This window comes from Pteropus alecto, unplaced genomic scaffold, assembly GCF_000325575.1.
Source record: "Pteropus alecto unplaced genomic scaffold, ASM32557v1 scaffold75, whole genome shotgun sequence".
NCBI lineage: Eukaryota > Metazoa > Chordata > Mammalia > Chiroptera > Pteropodidae > Pteropus > Pteropus alecto.
The window spans coordinates 27,462,439-27,480,951 of record NW_006440638.1 but is presented as its reverse complement, the minus strand read 5'-3'; the positions used below and the strand labels follow the sequence as shown (position 1 = coordinate 27,480,951).

Genomic DNA, 18,513 nt, shown 5'->3' with positions numbered 1-18,513 from the left:
GTAAACCTCTATTCTTAGGTCAACTTTCTTCCAGGAAAAAAAAAAATCCAGTTGCCCTAATTTGGTATAGAGGGTCTTTTACAATTAGACCCCAGAGTTGACCTATACATTGTATCATCTCCTAGGCATCCACCAGCCTCTCATATCACTGGCTTTCTCCTAGATCAGGGGACAGTGCATGACTGTCTAAGGTCATGTTGGTTCCTCCTGGCACTGTCTTCCTTCAGAAGCTAACCCACACATTAACTTGCCATAGATTGTTCTTAGGTTCCAGGTAGAGTTAAGCTGCTAACGTCTTAATAAGGGTTGGTTTACCTACTTGCCAATTTCTCCTCCTATTTGTAGTTAAACAAGATAGCTATTTTTCTTAATAGGGGTTGGTTTACCTACTTACCAATTTCTCCTCCTATTTGTAGTTAAACGAGATAGCTACTTTTCTTCAGGCCCTGTGAATTGACTTGGAAGCAATCAAGTGACAGATACTTTTTCTAGAGCAGTGTCTGTGGTGTTGAGATACATTCAATCAAACTCATTGGGTTTATAGGACCTGACTTTGCTTGCCATGGTGTGAAACACTAATTTCTAATTTGCAAAATGATTTGACCTCTGAAGTGCATTCACACTTTCAGTGCCTTCTGCAGTTCACAGCAGGTAGTTTGCACAGCTACAACCAAATGCTCAGCCCAGCTACGTTGAGAATACTTCCTCCATATTCTCTAAGAACCTTGGATAGGCATTTGTACCTATTCAATATTAATATTAATAGACATGAGTCCTTTTCCTTCCCTGAGACAAATTTCCTCTGCCAAATAATTATAAAATATAATAAGGGATCAGTCAAACATAGTGATAAGAATTATCATTCGCCTTTAAAACAATCCTGCTAGCTGGGTATTGTTCTCTGAGGTCCAGAGAGGCCAAATCAGTTGCTCAAATCCTGACAGCCATTATCTGACAAATTTGGTATTCAACTCCTAGTCTCTCTTACTAGCTAGGCAGCATCAAAGAACAAATTTGAACTAGATCTGAAAGTATTAAGACCGATGCATTCCATAGCCTGATGCCGTCACTCATTCCCAACCACTCATAACACGCTTTTGTACCACTCTCGTCTAGGTCACCCTCTGGGCTCTACTGTACTCCCATTTTTAAATGTGTCTCTTTTAATGCATTTTATATTTTAATGTAAGCATGTATTTGATCATTATATTAATTACATGAAGCTCAGTCTTGGATCTTGTGGTAAACATAAATTATGGGCCAGTTTTCCCAAAGTGTGGTCTGTACCTCAACCATATTAGAATTACCTCTAGCACAGAATAATTTTATTTCAGCAGAACAGAATTTCGAAGATGGTGGTGGCTTCTGATAACATCCATTTCAACATCGGTGCCAGTGATCTGAACACCTGGCAAAGTGTGAAACTCACAGCTCTAGGCTGTACATTTAACATCCCTTATCCCCCACTAGAAAGACATCTGCAATATTCACAGTGAATGACCACTCCCAAAGTGTAAGCAAAGAAAGAAAAATAACCTTTATGAACCAACATTCTGCAAGTTTGCTTTTTAGTTAACTTCGCAACACTTTAGTGAGGTAGATGTTACGGGGCCAATTTCGCACTTTGAAGTTCAAACTTGGAATGGTTAAGTCATTGTTAATGCAGCTCTAAACCCAAATCCCAGTGTGATTCCAATTACTTTGAGGTGTGTTTATATGTAACCCAGTTTCCCTGCTAATGTGGGGAGGTTGGTTCCTTCCATTTTCCACACAACACTCCCTCTGTACCTTCTTTTTCTCATTATGTTGCTGTAAATCTTCATTTTCACCAGCTGAAACCTGGAGAACACATTGCAGGGACAGAAAGGGAAAGCGACTCTGCTACCTGAGTCTGGCTGGGTTTTACATGCCTAGTTTTCATTTCTGCCACTTAGGTAGGTAATTCTGGGCGTCTGTCCTATCCAGTTAGACCCCGTGATATATGAGACAGTCTCCTTCACTTCCTCTGTGGCTCCCAACAGCTCTGAGGACAAAGCTCTGCACACGGGAAACCTTCAGTAAATGCTCTTGACTAACGATGGCATCTGCGTCTGACAAGCCCAGTCTCCACTGTGCACTGCAGATAAACAGGTCGGATCTGAATTAAGAAAAGTGTCAAGTCCTGTATCCCAAAGGTCTGTTCCCGGGGTCATATAAATTGCCTGAGTGCAAAGTAAAGATAAGGGTTAGAATTAGTTAAGATCGATGTGAATCTAAAGATCTTTTCGGCCATCTTTTCAGGCATTATACATAGTGGTTATGAGTACAGACTGTGGAGCCAGACTGCCCGACTTTATTTACCAGTCCCACTTATTACCTATGTAACCTTGACCAATATGGCTGTTAGGTACCTTGGGTTCCTTATCTGTAAAATAGGGACAAAAATAGTACCTATCTAATCAGTTAAATTGTGAGACTTAAATGAGTCAGCATGTAGCATAGTGACTGCATACAGTCACTCTAAGTGATCAAAATGTTACCTATATATTATTATCAATCAAACATCTATTGAGTAGGTCCTTTGCAGGTAGATGAAGGTAGCTCCTTGGCATACGTTATTACAGACACTCTGTGAAGGAGGCATTTGTAGCAGTTGTTGTCTGTGCTCCACTCTTATCTCCTTGGCCCCCTTCATAAGTCCCCTTGTGGACAGTTTTAGTATATGCTTACTGCCCAACATGAGGGCATGACATTCTTTGTTATCTTGTCTGAGGATGTTTTCTGGCCAATGACAGGTGGAAGTGCTGGGAAAATAATGCCCAAGGAGCCGCCCTCAGTCTGAGAGGCATGACGGTTGTAGGCAAGTCCCTCAGCTGCTTTACCACAGTTGTGACACTTGGTCAGAGACTCCAGTGGGATTTAGCTCCAGGCACCCACAATGATAACCTGTTTGTCAACTCGCTGTAACAGCATTTTCTTTTTCTTGCCTCACTTGCTTCCCCCCATACATATTTGGAGGGATCACCTCCCCAAATAGTGCATCTAAATTTTTGTCTTGTCATTTGCCTCTGTGGGAATGTAGGCTAGAACTGCACACAGGAGGCCCAGAGAAGTTAACTCTACTCCAGAGGTTATGATCTTTTCTCCTCCATGACATAACCATCTTCTGGTCCTTAGCATATGACCTTAACTACCAGAAAGTCATGGTTACAGGGCCCTGGGGACATTGGGTAAGAATCAGTTGGGAATTAGAGAAGGTTCTACAGTAACAGTGACATTTGATCCGCTCCTGCAAAGATGTGTAAGCAGGTACATGTCCGGGGCAGGTGGGCAGAGACAAGATGAATAAGCAGTCTTATACACAGGAATGATCTTATGAGTTGTTAAAATACTAAAATTCTCTCACACAAGTTAGTAAGTAGGACTATCTCACTCCCTCTGGTGGTCCCTACTGCTCTGTATCCCCAACCTTCCTGTGGGATGCCTGGGTCTGCCTATGATCCAGCAACTTATGGGTTAGCACCAGGGGGCTTCCAGGCTGTAATCTAGCAAGAGCTGATGACTGTAATGATTGGTTGGTCCCCAGACTTTACTGGTTATTAAATATCTGTAATAAACCCTCTTGGCAAAAGGAAGAACACCAGCAAATATATTTACTGATTAAATCCCATGTTCTTCCTCTCCCCTTCCTTTTCAAATGTCCCATTCATCTTACAGCTGAAAAATAAATGTCTGCTTGATACATTGGCCAACATAAAATTTTAATGCCATGAGCAATTACCCCATCAGTACCTTCCCTATAGCATGAGAGCTGATGAAACAGAGCCCAGTGCTTAGCTGTGAAGACTTCCACCTAAGATGGCAGAAACATATGGTCTTTCAACGGGTCAGTAATTGCCCAGATTTCCCTCCAGTTGGCTGGAGAAAGACTAAGCTTGCAAATTCACGGTTACGGAAAAGAGCTGTCAGTGTGAGGTTCAGTGAGCTGAGCAAAGGAAAATGACTGCAAGGGAAGTACAAACACAACAGATAAACAAGGACTGCCAAGTTCACGATTCAAGTTGGAGAGCTGTATTTTTCACATAAATGAAGTTGCCTGTTCTAACACTGAAATTGCTCTTTTGGGGGGAAGAAACAGGGGGTCTTTTTACAGGCGAAGAGTAAAAACATAACAACTGGACATCAGAGCCCCCTTTTTTATCATGTTCTAGATAGAAATTGATATGTACCATGGCATACTGAATATATTTGTATGTGATTTTACTTTTTAATCGGAAGATACAGACTGTGCAGGAGGAGGAGGAAATCAGTAATCCCATGAGAAATGGCTGAAAGAAGGGATTCAAAAACATTCAAATTAGATTTCAAAAGGCATTTTAAAAATAAACATGATTTTTGTGTGTTTATCGCAGTGAAGAGGAAAAAAAAACAGAAGTAAATGAAGACACATATCTCAGAAACAATCGAAATGAGAAACAGGCTGATAACAGCCCCAAAGCGATATCCTCCACAGTGGGTTTATTCTTAAAGAAGTTTCCTAACACAACTAAATCTGTTACCTCTGGCCACATACCGGTAGATGTCTTTTTGAAAATAACCACCTTTGATAGTAATTGGTTTCTACCTGTTTATTCTGGAAGCCAGCTGGCATCATGGAGTTAAAAAGGTAGATGTCTGAAGTATACAGCAGAGTTGGGAAGCGTGAGAAAGGGGTGGTTAATGCTTCCCTACTCTCTGTCTGCAGACTTCCTGTCCCCTCAGTCCTCTCCAGGAGTGAGGCTGGGCTCTGAGGCACGGGGGATGCATTGCTCTGGGTAGCTGGGCATCTTGCTCTCCTGAGTGCATTTTATAAACTTGGGCCAAAAATGCTCTGCCAGCTCCAATAATGACCCTTCTCCCTACACTGCAATCACAGAGCTCTTGAAATAAAGGAAGTTGGTTCCAGGGAAGAGAGCCACGGTTTGAATATATTTACAATTTCATTCATCACTATCAGTTCAGTACGTAACACTGTGCCACTGAGAACTTCATGGAAGTAGTTAGAGAAATAAAACTGCCATGGAGAGGAGAATAGTCCCACTCTGGAGAAAAAGGAAGAGGAAATACTTGATTTATGGCTTCCCAAAGAAGTTATTATGTGTACAGGGGCTACTGTTCAGTTCAGTGGTGGAGTATGGCATTTCAAGTGATGTGACAAGATACAGAATTGTCACTGAGAATGCAACGGATTCCAGATACTTCAGTGAGTTCTGAGTAACAGGTGTGAGGGACAAAGACTACTGGAGGAAGAGGCAGGGGCTGGGAGGAGGGCCCACCCTGATCTTGGAGAAAGGGGACAGCGGTGGGAAGGTGTGGCACAGAGAAATGACAAGGTTAATTTTGGTTTTAGGAAAAGCAGCAACAACAGTAATAGCAGTCCTAGTAAATATTTATTGTATCTGCCGCTGTCCTAAGCACTCTTCATGCAGTTGATCCTTACAATAATCCTATGGGGTAGATACTATTATTAGTCTCATTTCACAGATAGTGCAAGTGAGGCAAGTGAGTGAGGTGAAGCAAGTTAAGTGGTAGCTCTAATAAGTGGGGAAGCTCAGGACGGAAACTGAGGCCACTTGCCTTCAAAGCCCATGCTATTTGACACTATGCCATACTACCTCTTCATAAATGACCTATGTCAACACACACCTGTTAACATTGACCTACTAATTCTTCTCCAATTTTCAGGAAAAAAAATTTAAAAATGAAGGCAGAGAAAGCAGATTTAACTCAGGAAAGATCACACAGAAGAATCAGTAGTATATTCTGTTTTTTTAAAAAAAATCCTATCAGCCATTTTAGCTCCAGGTGTTTTTAGAAAGACATTTAAATACAGAACAGAGACTAGTAAAAGAAGGCATTTCGACGGGAGTCTGTAAATCTTAAATACTCCATTTTAAAAATGCTCACAATACTGCATATGCCTAATAAGGTGCTTCACGATGAAATGTGCAAGGCATCCAGGAAATCTTCAATAGTTTTGCTACAATGTCGCAAGCTAATGACTATAAAGCGAATCAGTTAGTCTTTTGCTCACACCTCCTTTCATTATAGGCAGCCACCTCAAGTGGTGATGACACTCATTTGTGTAACAATAACAGTGATGAGAAAAAGAGCTATTCATTCCACCCTTTCTCGCCAGACTCCTGACATTCTAATCTGGCACTCTTGATTGAATCCTGTAAACTGGCATTTATAGCCAAGGTGATCTATACTTTTAATGGAAAAAAATTAACTATCAGGAAATATGTGCACAAATCATGTAACTGGCTATTTACCAACTTCGATGCTAGCTTCTTACTGAAGGATAAACGATTTCAGGGCAATTTCAAAGAGCCACTTAGCTTTCCAATGCATATCTATCAATGTGTTAAAGCTCGCTTTCAGAGTGGGATTTCAAATGGCAGGCATCATGTCTCCTAAGATAAAGGCCCTCCTTGTATCCTATTCAGTCATTGTGAAGGCTCTGTTACAATATCGCCACACAATAAATCAACTATGCATTTGTTATTTATGAGAAATTTTGCCTCCTTTTACCTTCCCACCTCATCTTTTCTGTCTTCCTTGTTCTGAGCTTGTTATTTCTTTCTCACTGTCTTATTTGGGAGGATTGTTAAGTAGGGTAACCTCTGAATAGTTGAGTTTTTGTTGAGGCGATTGTAAGGTACGAACACCTAATGGCTAGAGAGCTGTGTTTTACTGGCAGGTGAGGTAACTCCAATACACAAGACAAAGTGTGGAGGTGGAAGATCACTAGGCTATCCTCACCACATTTTCCAAGAAGGACAGAGATTTCTCAGTGGGCTCCACAATCAATCAAATGAAAGAAGGTAAGCTTGGGGGTCAAAGACTGACACCATTTTTATTCTTAACAATGGGATATAAGATGTGCACCTGGGAAAGACCACTCAGAACCTGTTTCTGGGAACGGGAAATGCATTTATGAATGTGCACAACTGAGGGATGGAGGGGGACTTTGCCTTTTTAGGTTTTTGGTGGGAAGGGTTTGCTACTCGCATATGCAGATTTTTTTGGAGAAACTATTTGTGGACATGACACTACATAAAATGCTAGAAAGAAAGATGGCTTGAGCAAAAACACTTGTAGAAATGGCAGTACTTACCTGAGAAACTGAGGAGAGGGAACTTCTGGTGAAGGAACCAGAAAAATGAACTCTTTCAAACTAAGGCCCCTACTTAAGACACAGACATTATAATTTAAACAGAGAGAGACTTTAACAACATCAGGGAGGAGGCCAGTTTGCTTAATTAGAGTTCATTGGGATAATACAGCTTGATGGTTGTGCTATTTTGGTTCTGCAGGTTGGGGGAGAGTAGAAAAAGCAAGTAAGTTTGATTTTTCACCATGGCCTATGACACTTGAGCAAGAATATCCCTGAACATTGAGAGAAGTGATGCCACCAAATGGCTTCTTCTATCGTGTCACAAAACTCCCTCCACACAGCTGGTTTATTGTAGATTAAAAAGTCCAACTTGGTTCATCTCCTCAGAACAATTTGCCTGCAACCACTCAGCTTCAAAGGATCAAGGAAACTAAACTGTTTACATTAATAATGATTTTATAATCTGAGAAATTCTCGGCCCAGAAGATAAAGTTAGAAATATTTATGGTTTATTTCAAGGACTTCCTAAAAAGCCATGTATTTGATCAACAGATAACCCCATTCTCAGGAAAATAAATTGCCATAAGGATAAGTAGGAATTTTTCAGGATCACTTATCAGTCAGCTGGCCCAAGCCCTCTAATCGAATGACTGTTTATTCAAAAAGCCTCGCTTCAGTACCCTCCTTGCTGGTTTCACTAACACAAAACTGTAATACCAGACTTTGCCCAATCTGATTAAGCTTTTCCATTGAAAGAGGTACCTTAATCCTGACCTCCAAATCATAAATAGATCTGCTTTTGATCTCTTTCCTGAGAAGCTCCTAAGACTCTTTGAAAGTGGTGGTCTCCCTGTGGCCAAAAAGTTATATTCAACTGAACTTTGAAAAATAAGCAGGCTATGTGAGTAGCTCCATCAGGGAGTTGGCAGTCAACCCCCCAAATTCCAAGCTATTAACTACTATTTTCTACTGCTTCACAGCCTTCAGAGACCAGAGAATGTCAGAATTAGGTACCTAGGAGTGGAATTACTTGTTCATACGACAACTTCATGTTTAACTCTTGGAGGTACTGCCAGTCATTTCTGTTTTGTCATTTAAAGAGAACTAATGTGAGCAAATCAAAAATACTCAGGAATTTGCGGCTAAAATGGAAATAAAAGATTAAAATAATAGGAATTAAAAGATTAATTATTTGGGGGTAGGATGATTGGGAAACACAAGTTAGCATGATCATAATATCATTCAACTACAAATGAAAAAGGAAACACGGGTTAATATAAGGTGTAGCCTCATCTCTCACTACCCCCTTGACAGTTCCATTCAATTTCAGCAGGTTGGGCCAAGTTATCTGCAGGAAACTGAGGAAAAGTTGGAGTCAACAGAATATTCTCCTAGAGCTCACTGAAGTTTCTTATTGTGCTGACATCACTTACTCATCCTGTTAATGTTCGATCCTGCCTTCTCACTTGAGAGGGATTCTGTCTGCTTATCATTAACTCAGGATTCTTCACCAGACTTTTCCAGGAATGTGATTACAACATTTATCAATCAAAAAGATTAGCTCAATTAGATACCCAAAGTGCTTAATTATATGAAACTGCATTAAACTCATATCTGCTTATACAACTATCTTAATTCTCTATTTAAAAATAATGGGAATTTTATATGGATGTTATAAACTTAAGAGAAAAACAAAGTTATATAGTAAAGAACTATGTCAGGCAAAATAATCTTCTACTCTCCCCACCCCAAAAAGAAGAGATTTCCACATCCTAATTTCTTGAACCTGTGAATATATTACATTACGTGGCAAATGGACTTTGCAGGTAGGACAGAGTTACAGACTTTAAAATAGAGAGAATATCCTGGATTATCCAGGTGGGTTCAGTATAATCACACTGACCTTTCAAATTGGGAGAGGAAGGCAGTCCAGTCAGTGACTATGGAAAGGAGGCCAGGAGAGACTGGAAGCATGAGAAGGATTGGACCTGTATTGCCGGCTTTGAGGATAAAGGGACCATGAACTAAAGCATTAAGGCAGCTTCTACGAGCTGGGCTCACCCCACAGCTCACAATCAGCAAGGAAAGAGACCTCAGTCCATAACCATTAAGAACTGAAAGCTGCCAGCAAGCTGAATGAGCAGGAAGCAGATTCTCCCCTAGAGCCTCCAGAAAGAAACACAGCCCCAGTGACACCTTGATTTTAGCCTAATGACATCTCTGTTGAACTTCTCACCTACAGAACTATAAGATAAGAAATTTGTGTGTTGTTTTAAGCCACAAAATTTCTAGTAATTCTTTACTGGAGCAATAGAAAACTAACACAAGAGACATGACCACATATTTCATACGCTTTCTTACATCAGGGAAATTATTATGGTTCATTCTCAGACTGTTCTTGTGAAGCAGCTGTTTGGCTTGACCTAAGTTTATTTTAAATACATGAGGGAATTGTCTTGCAGAGGTGTTAAATGATTTGCTTAAGCATCGGGTGGTAAAGGCAGAACTCAACTTGGCCTTGTGACATTGTCCCTCTTTAAGATACTATCTCCCAGTTGTTTAAAAATACTTCAAATCTATTTCCTGTATTTTAACTTTAACATAATCAAGTCATTCTAGAATTTCTGTCTTCCCAGGAGAAACTATTAGGCAGAGGGTAATAAACTCTCATCGCTTTCCTTCTTCAGTTTTGGAGAGGCAACAACTGACGAGAGTCCCTGTTACAACAGTTGAGCTCTCTAAACGTGTCCTTCCGATTATTTCTCCTTTTCAATGTATTTTGCCTGAGCAAACAATAAATGCAGACAGTAATGGAATTCAACAATTTTCTCCACAGAAAGTAGTTGTATATTAATAAACATAAAGTGATTTGCTTGAATGCTTACAATGCAAACAGGAAATTCTGAGGATTTGGGCTTCTCAAATGCCCATGTCTGTGGAGCATTACTGATAATTATAAATACTATGAATCTTCCAGACATTCATAGACAGGACATAGTTATACACCACTGACTAGAAGAAATGTTTCCAATACAAGGGTGATCTCCTTTTCTTTCACTTTCGAGATGTTTCACAATATGTACAAATACATATTTCCAAACAAAATAACTGACTTTACCAAGGCAGCCCTCTCTTGTAGGCAGCATTTATTGACCCTTTAAGTATTATTACATACTTATTGGTGTTTCTGGTTATTAACGCTATTGATATATTATTGCTGATTTTTATAACCAATTTCCAGAGACCATAAATAAAAATTTAAGCATGTGCTCAAACCAAATTATTGGAAATAAGTTAGTATCTACTCTAAGTCTAGATTAAGTGACTGAAACAAAACGCCTGTGAAAGTAAGGAGGATACTGCAGTAACTTGGAGAATACACACTGTCCGAAGTGGGAAGCTGCTACTTAGATCCGGCTAAATGTGCTCCATGGAATAAAGGCACATTATTGCCGGATCTGATTTTTAAAAGAGAAACCAAAATATAATTATTTTTATGACGTTTCTTGATTCTTAAAATATTTGCAAGTAATTAACTTTTCAAACATAACTGTTTTCTGTTTTTAGTTTGGGATTTCTCATCTCAAGTTGGCTGAAAATTGGGACGTAGTACTTACAGTTTTGAATTTGTAAACATCCTTTATAAAACGTCACAGATTCAGAGATGCTGACAAATGGAAATAACCCTTGTCACTGGTTACAAATTAAATGCCTTCTTTTCAGAGAGACTTTCCTTGCCCTGATTCACAGATCTGGTAACTGGGCAGTGGCATGATCATAAGTCAGATTTGCTTGATCCTAAATCCTTAGCTCTTTTGACTCTTTCTCTTTTCTAATTTATGAGAATGTAATTGTTGGTCTGTTCATCTCATCTATGTAATATAGAACACACCATTTCTATATGCTAAACATTATGCTAGGTGATGAGGTATAGAGAAAATTAACTAAGCACTAGAAACTGACATTTTGAACAGTACGGATGATGTGATAAACTAAAGATATTAACTTATTATTATTGTGGCTGCTGTGGCTAACGTTTATTGAATATTTACTATGTTCCAGGCACTTTTTAAGTACATTACATATATTACTACATTTAATTCTAATGATAATCATATGAAGTTGTTAATTATTGTAATCTTGCCTCAAGGCTGGTAAGCTGTGGAGCTGAGACTGAGATCCATTTAATCAGGTCAGCTTCAAAGCCTGTACTCCTGATTACTAACAACAAAGCTATAAATTATAAGACAAGAGCCGTTAATTATGATGAACAATAAGGTGATTTAATAAAAAGAAGCCTTCAAATTGAAGCTGAAGAAGTACTAGATTTTGACAACTTAAATTTTTCTTTTTGTCAACACTGCTTTGATTATGGCTATCCACTTCCCCATAGCTCATGTAATACATTGTAAATTATGAGTGTGATTAGATTAAACATTTTTACTGTTGCAATTATGAAACAATGGAGTGATTAGTAGTTTTATAGGTAGGTATAAGTAAGTATTGATTTTGGGATAATTTGATTAAACAGTGATTTTGGCAATCAACCATATTTTTATGTCTTTAAATGCCTGCAAGAGCCAAAATTCTAACTAGTGTGAAAGATTTAATATTTCATAAAATCACTTAATTTTTAATCATCTCAGTTTAATAAAATCTGGAAAAAAATCTGCTTATTGAGGGTAGGCTGACATTTTTTCTTTTCCACTCAGGCATATTAAAACAAAAACTTTTTTTTTTTTTTTCATTTTGGATTGCTACTGTGAATAAGATTGTAAGTAAATAGTATGTTACCTAAATTGCTTTACTTTATTGATAATGAAACAATGCAGAGAACATTATAAATGGCCTCCATAAGGATTTCCTAGGGCTCAAATGATGTGTCCTAGTTTCTCTCTCCAGCTTTTGATTCCTTTTCCTTGGAGATCTTCCATGAGGGCCTACAAATAGTCCCATGTGGCTCCTGGGAACACACCCACTTCCAACAGGAACATGGTTGTTGTCCTAGATTGGCCAGCAGACGTCCAGTGGTTCGTTGTGATTGGGCAGGCTTAGTTTGATGCCCAGCCCTATCGCTATGGTCATGATGATTGGCTTAAACTGAATTAGGTCCTGCCCCTGGACTTGGGAACTATTTAGGGCAAACAAAAGGGGTAAAAGGAAACTTGAGTGCTCTTCCCAGAGGAAGAGTGGCTGCTTGCTGCAATAATGTCCATCATTAAAAAGAGCTTTTAGTCTCTAGGTGGAAAGAAAGTTCAACAGAAAATAAATCACAGAAAAAATTAACAAGCCCACACACGTCAAAAGTTTGAACCTACAGAATGACAGATGATTAAGGTTCCAGAAAAGGTTAATATTCATTCAGTTTTCTACTTAAGAGAGTATACAGTTCACTAAAGGAAGCTGCCCATTAAGAATAGTTTTTTGTTTTTTTAAACTACATTTTGGTATTTTGGAGAATTTTGGTTATTTGAAAAATTAACATTTTGGGCATATCTAAATGTCCTACTAACTGGAAATAAATAAAAGATGACAAAAATCACCTTTGTTTCTAATGTACAAATATATATAGTTTATTTTACATCATAAATTTATAATTTTTAAGATCATTCACATTTCACTTTTTGTCCTTTCCCCTCCAACGCATTCCACTATCCCAATTTTTAAATAATAGACTGCCAACTCCCTGATGGAGCTACTCACATAGCCTGCTTATTTTTCAAAGTTCAGTTGAATATAACTTTTTGGTAGCTTTCTTTACATCAGTACCTATATGAGCCCTTTAAAAGCAATATATCTGTTACAGAACCCTTATCCTAGTCTGTGAACTTGCCTCTTGTTTATCACAGCATCTCCATTAGCTATCATCCTGCCTGAAACACTGCAAATGACCAACATGTATTTGTTGCATTATCCCTTCTTCTGCTTCTCCACCAGGAATAATGTTTTATGAGGTCTCTGCCAGGCAGAATACACACCTAAGAAAATAAATCAGGGTTATTCTGCAGGGGTTGTAACTGAGAGAGTAAATGACTTCGCTTGTTGTGATTTCCCTTGCATGAATTCTTGTTCATGCAGAAAAGCCATGTGGTCATCTCTTGGCCCACAGAACTGACAGGGTCTAGAGCTCCTCTGGCAGTGAAGGTACACCATGGTACCCCATAACAGACAGCACATTCCTACTTACCTAAATTCCAGTGAACAGGATATAGAACAGCAGAGCAGTCTGGGCTACAGCACTGGGATTATGAGACTTAAACTCCAATTTCTGGGCTAAGAAACTCATTTGCAATTACTGACCACAGAGAAAGCTTTCCTGAAAATTACATTTGCTAGAGATGATCTAACTGGGGATTGAAAGTGTACCCCCGAGTCTTTGTAAATGAGGAGAAGTGCATTCATTACTTGAAATGCTTTATTTTGTTCTGTTGACTAGAAGAAAGCAAACCTACAAAAGGAAGTTTGCCCATATTCCACTCTCACAGAACTTTTAACTAAATCAGAATAATTAGAGCAAAAAGATCATTGTGGGCAGGTGATGTTGGATAGGATACCAACCATCGGATAGGCTACCTGGGCTGTAGCCCTGGCTCTCCAGGTGAGGGAGTGCAGTGAACTCTGGGTACTGTATTTACCTCCTCTTTATTTTTTCTTTATGATTCAAATTCAATTTAACAATATTCTAAGGAGCCCTTAAAAGACATCAACAGGGTGACCCTCCTCTCAAGGCCTGTTATCTCACTGGCTACTCTAGCTGAATGAATCCAGACTCTCACAGGTCTAAATATGGCCCTAGTCATGGCTCAGTCACTCATACCTTTAGGTTCCATGCAAAACCAAGCAGAAACTACAAGATCCACTTGAGGATTCAGATGTCCTGTCTGCTCTTTCTAACATGCCACTCTCTCGGCATGACAAAGTAGAATTAAAAATGTTCTCACTGAATACCAAATCAAGCATATATCCCAGATCCAGCTTCCATAAACAAACAAAATCCAAAGTGTATGGTTGGCTCAACTTTCCAGGCAAGTTAAACAGAATATTTTAAATTTCATGCTAACTTTAGTAGCTAGAATGGAACTGTATTATTTTCTATGAGGTTTTCAAGTCCTTGGGTTCTCTACTATTCTCTTTTCTAACTAATGATTTAAAGGCCATTTATAGGTTAACAACTTTTTTTAAATAACCATAGCCCAAAACTTTTCTGAGCTTCAGACTTACATCCATTTCATTTTGGCTCTTATATTTATTTAAGAAAAATAAATTAGGATTCTTAATTTTACTCCTCTTGCTTGCAGCCAAAGTGTCATTAGCATTGCACGGGGACTCCTTAGAAGGCAAATATTTGGGCCTCCTCCTACACCCAGATCTTCTGAATCAGACACCCTGGGGGTGGGCCCAGAAATCTCTTGTTTTTACAAGCCCTCCAGATGATTCTGTCTTATGCTGATGGTTCAGAACCCCTTAACTAAGACATTCTATTTTAGCTAGACAACTGTAACAGACTTTTAATTGGTCTTTCTACTCCTACTTTTGCCCCTTGTAATTCATTACCTTCCCAGCAGACAAAGTAATTTTTATTCCTAAATTTGATCCAATCCTTCCTTTGCTTAATACTTTTAATGGCTTTTAAATGTAATCAGAATAAAATTTAAAAATACTGATCATAGCCTACAAGGGATAGCATGCTCTAGCTCTTCCTGTTGCTATAACTCCTCATCTCTCAGTGATGCCGCTGTTGCCACGTCAGCCTTCGAACTGCTTGATGGATCACTTAAACTCCACACGTTGCCTGCTTCTCATCCAGTAGGTCCCTCTCCACCTCCATTATTTTCTCTCCCACCATGTCTCTTATTATTTCCACATACATATCTGTTTGCTTGTTTACCACCCAACTCCATGCTAGATCATCAAATATTTGAGTATAGGGACTACATTTGTTTTGGTCTCCATTGTGTATCCATTGCCTCTCTCACATGAGAGGTACTTAAAAAAATACAAAACAAAAACTTGTTAATTGCTAATCAAATACACTTTTTATGAAAGATGATATCAAAATAAACAAAAAGAAATAAAGTCAGTGTTGATATTGGTTCTAATATAGGAAGAGGCATGAGAACTACACAAATTGCCTAAATATTAAACCAGGTTGTATTCAGAGCCTGCTACATGCTACTAGATAGGGGAACCTGGCTGATCAGTATATGGCCAGACCATAGGGAGCATGCAGGATTTCTGCTGAGTTTACTAACAACTATTTTCCCATGCCTTTAATGCTGCATACTCATACCCTGAAAGGAAAAGAAATATAAACCCAGTTCCTCAAACACTCTGAGGTTTCATTCTCTGACTTTGAGAGGAGACCACATCTCTGTCTAAGGAGTGTTATTCCTTCTCTAATGGATTTTCCTTTTGTCTCCTGGCTTGCACTTGACTTCTTTCTTGAGTGGAGTCAAAGATCCTCTCTAGGTAGACATAGGGCTTGAGCCCCCACTTGGGATGATTTTCCCTGCCCTATATCTGTTCTTAAAAATAGTGGGCTTTTGAACTCCTGGGCAATGTCTGAAGTTGGTGAAAGTTGGCTGGGAATTCTTGCGTACATGGACAAATTACACATCCAGAAATTTACCACTGGTGTAGGGGTTATGCTAGAAAGGATTATGTATTATTTAATCTCCCGGATCTTAAAATAGCCCTGAGTACTTCACATGTGTACCACAGTCCTTGAGTCCCTATCTTTAGTTCTGGCTGACCCATCTTTGTATCACACAGGCAATACTCAATAAAAACATACTTTGGGTATGCCAGCCAGGTTATGATTTATCTATTTATCAATCATCTATCTATCTATTCTGTTTCTCTGGAGAACCTGGAGTAATTCAGGGACCTGCTGGACAAAAGATAGTTCTGTTTCTATACACTATAATTTCAAAGTATATTTATGGACCTGGGGAGCCACCTAATGTACCTGGCCAAAATGTCCCAGGTGAACATCGTCCCCAAGCTCAATGTGACAGGAAAGGACCTACTGCAGGACCTCTTAAAGTGTAACTCCATCCAGCATATCTCAGCAGAGGTCCTGCAGCACCCGTACTTCTCTGACTTCTGCTCCCCACTTCCATCAGGCTCCAGGACCCAGTGACCGGGCTGGGGCGTGACCTATTTCAGTCCCCTCCCAGGGGCAGAGAAAAATCAGGGGATGAATGGTGTGTTGAGATTCAGCCAGGGTGGAAGGGCCTCAGCTCGTGTTCTTCCCTCAGAAGACTGGTATATTCATTTAAAACTAACAATAATTCCCAACAGGGCATTGTAAGTATTATTAGAAGCACACTATTAAATGTTCAACTTAAAATATTAAGGAAGGAAAAAATAATGGCCTTATAGCTGTCGGCTAACAGCTAGGCAGGTACAAGGCCACTTCATGCCAATGATGAAACAAGACAAAAACAAGGCCACTCTGCCATAATGTTTGAAACTAGCCAAAATCAAGGCTACTCTGCAACCACAAAAAATAACTAAAATTTCCCTTTTCCAGTTTACATAAGTGCCCAATGTTTCTTTGTCAGTGACAACCCTTATCTAGTTTCATCATCCCATCTCCTAGATAGAAATCACCAAGACAAACAATCATCAGATTGTCTCTGCTGCCTAAGAGAGGCCAACTCACAGTGGGCCCCTGCTTCCCTAAACCTCCTTAGAATCATCAACTCATCCCAAAGCCTATAATAAATCCCATTCCATCCCAACTCCTTCATCCTGAAGACTCCAGAGTTTTACTGGCAGGAGCTCATACTTCATGCAGCAAGTTAAAACAACAACAACAACAACAACAAAAAACACCTAACAGTGTTTGAGTACAGATGAGCTCCTGATAGTCAATTCTAGGTCAACTTTAACATAATCTTGCACAAGAAAGTGGCTGCTTACTCAAGGTCACATTTTACAGAAAGAGACAAAGTTTATGGAAACGGCTAAAGCTGCACTTACTTAGAGAATCTCAATGGAAAATAAAGTGATCCACTAAAATGTATTAAAAGAAAAAAAAAATACACCACCAAATAAAGAAGGAAGGAAGAAAGGAAGAGAGAAAGAGAAGGAAGGAGGAAGTTCTCATCAAGAGAAGGATCTTGTGAAGAACATATTAAAGTATTAGCTGGTAACTTGTTAAGCAACCTGAGCCTCAGATTAAAGGAGATCATTCACATAGGTGCTGAGTATAATGCCCAGCACAAACTCAACACACATTTCCTACCGTCATCTTCATTATAATCAACATCATTATTATCAACATCTTCACTAAAACTGTTTTATTATTATCAGCTCCTGCTGATATATAATAAGCTGCATGTTCACCTGTGTACACACACGAACATACCAACAAAAACATTTGCCTAACTGAGCAAATTAAAAGCCTGTTCATTTGTCACACAAGCAAAGGAAGAGGAACAAGTAGAACTCACATTGAGCTGAAGTTTATCTGCCCACTGTCCAATCAGACGGTAACCAGGGTTTGAGGTGTTTGTTGTCTGGTACTGAAAGATGTCATAACGCCCAGGCGCGTCCCCATTCTTGTTAAACATTACTGGGGTGCCAGCGCTACCTGAAGAAGACAAGAAAATGACAGATTTTAGAGTTATGCAAGATCCCTTCTATCTCTTGCACCACCTGTGATGGTCTTGAGATCTGCTGATGAGCAAGGTAGCTAGTACACAAATCCATTGTTTAATAGGCTCCCCCAAAATGGTCCCTGACACTATAAGCAAGCCATCACTATAACCTACAGATACTACTTATAGGAGGTGGGAAGACAACCTACCTCACCTTCTAAACAGTTCTGTTTCTCAGTATTTCTTAATATTTTATTCTAATCTTTTTATTATGAGTAATAAAAATCTAATGCATTATTTCCAGAGACAAGCTTAAGTAGATGTTGTTGTTGTTATTGTTGTTGTTATTATTATTATTATTATTGTTTTCACCCACCTAAATGGTGGTCAATAAAGATCCATTTATAAAATAATAAACTTAAAAAGGGACATGGCAGAAAATTAAAAAGAAATATAAGCAAATGAGTAAAAAGTTGACTTAAAAGTTACTTGGATACTGATTGCATTTACAAATATTTTTGTTTGATTATTTCTAAATTACATTATATGATAACCAGGCTAAAATGCTTAGCAATGTGCCTGGCGTGTATTTAATAAATATTGGTTTCTTTCTCAATCTCTCATTTGGATCTTACTTCTTTAAAAGGTCCATTCTAAGAAGAAAGCAATTATTTTGGCAGATTTAGATGAAGAAGTCAATTTAAAAAGGCTAATAAATTTATTGAGAATATGTTACAAAGAGAAAATGAAGGAAATAAGGAAATAAGG

General features: G+C 38.9%; 1 protein-coding gene across 4 annotated transcripts in view; it reads right to left on the bottom strand.

Moving 5' to 3' along the window:
• Window positions 1–18,513, bottom strand: part of GRM7 (glutamate metabotropic receptor 7) — a 769,756-nt gene that overhangs the window by 234,856 nt on the left and 516,387 nt on the right. For all 4 annotated transcript variants that reach the window (XM_006917568.1, XM_006917569.1, XM_025050835.1 and 1 more), the window contains one exon: window positions 17,599–17,738. In XM_006917568.1, the coding sequence (XP_006917630.1) occupies window positions 17,599–17,738 (140 nt within the window). The remainder of the gene's footprint in view (window positions 1–17,598; window positions 17,739–18,513) is intronic.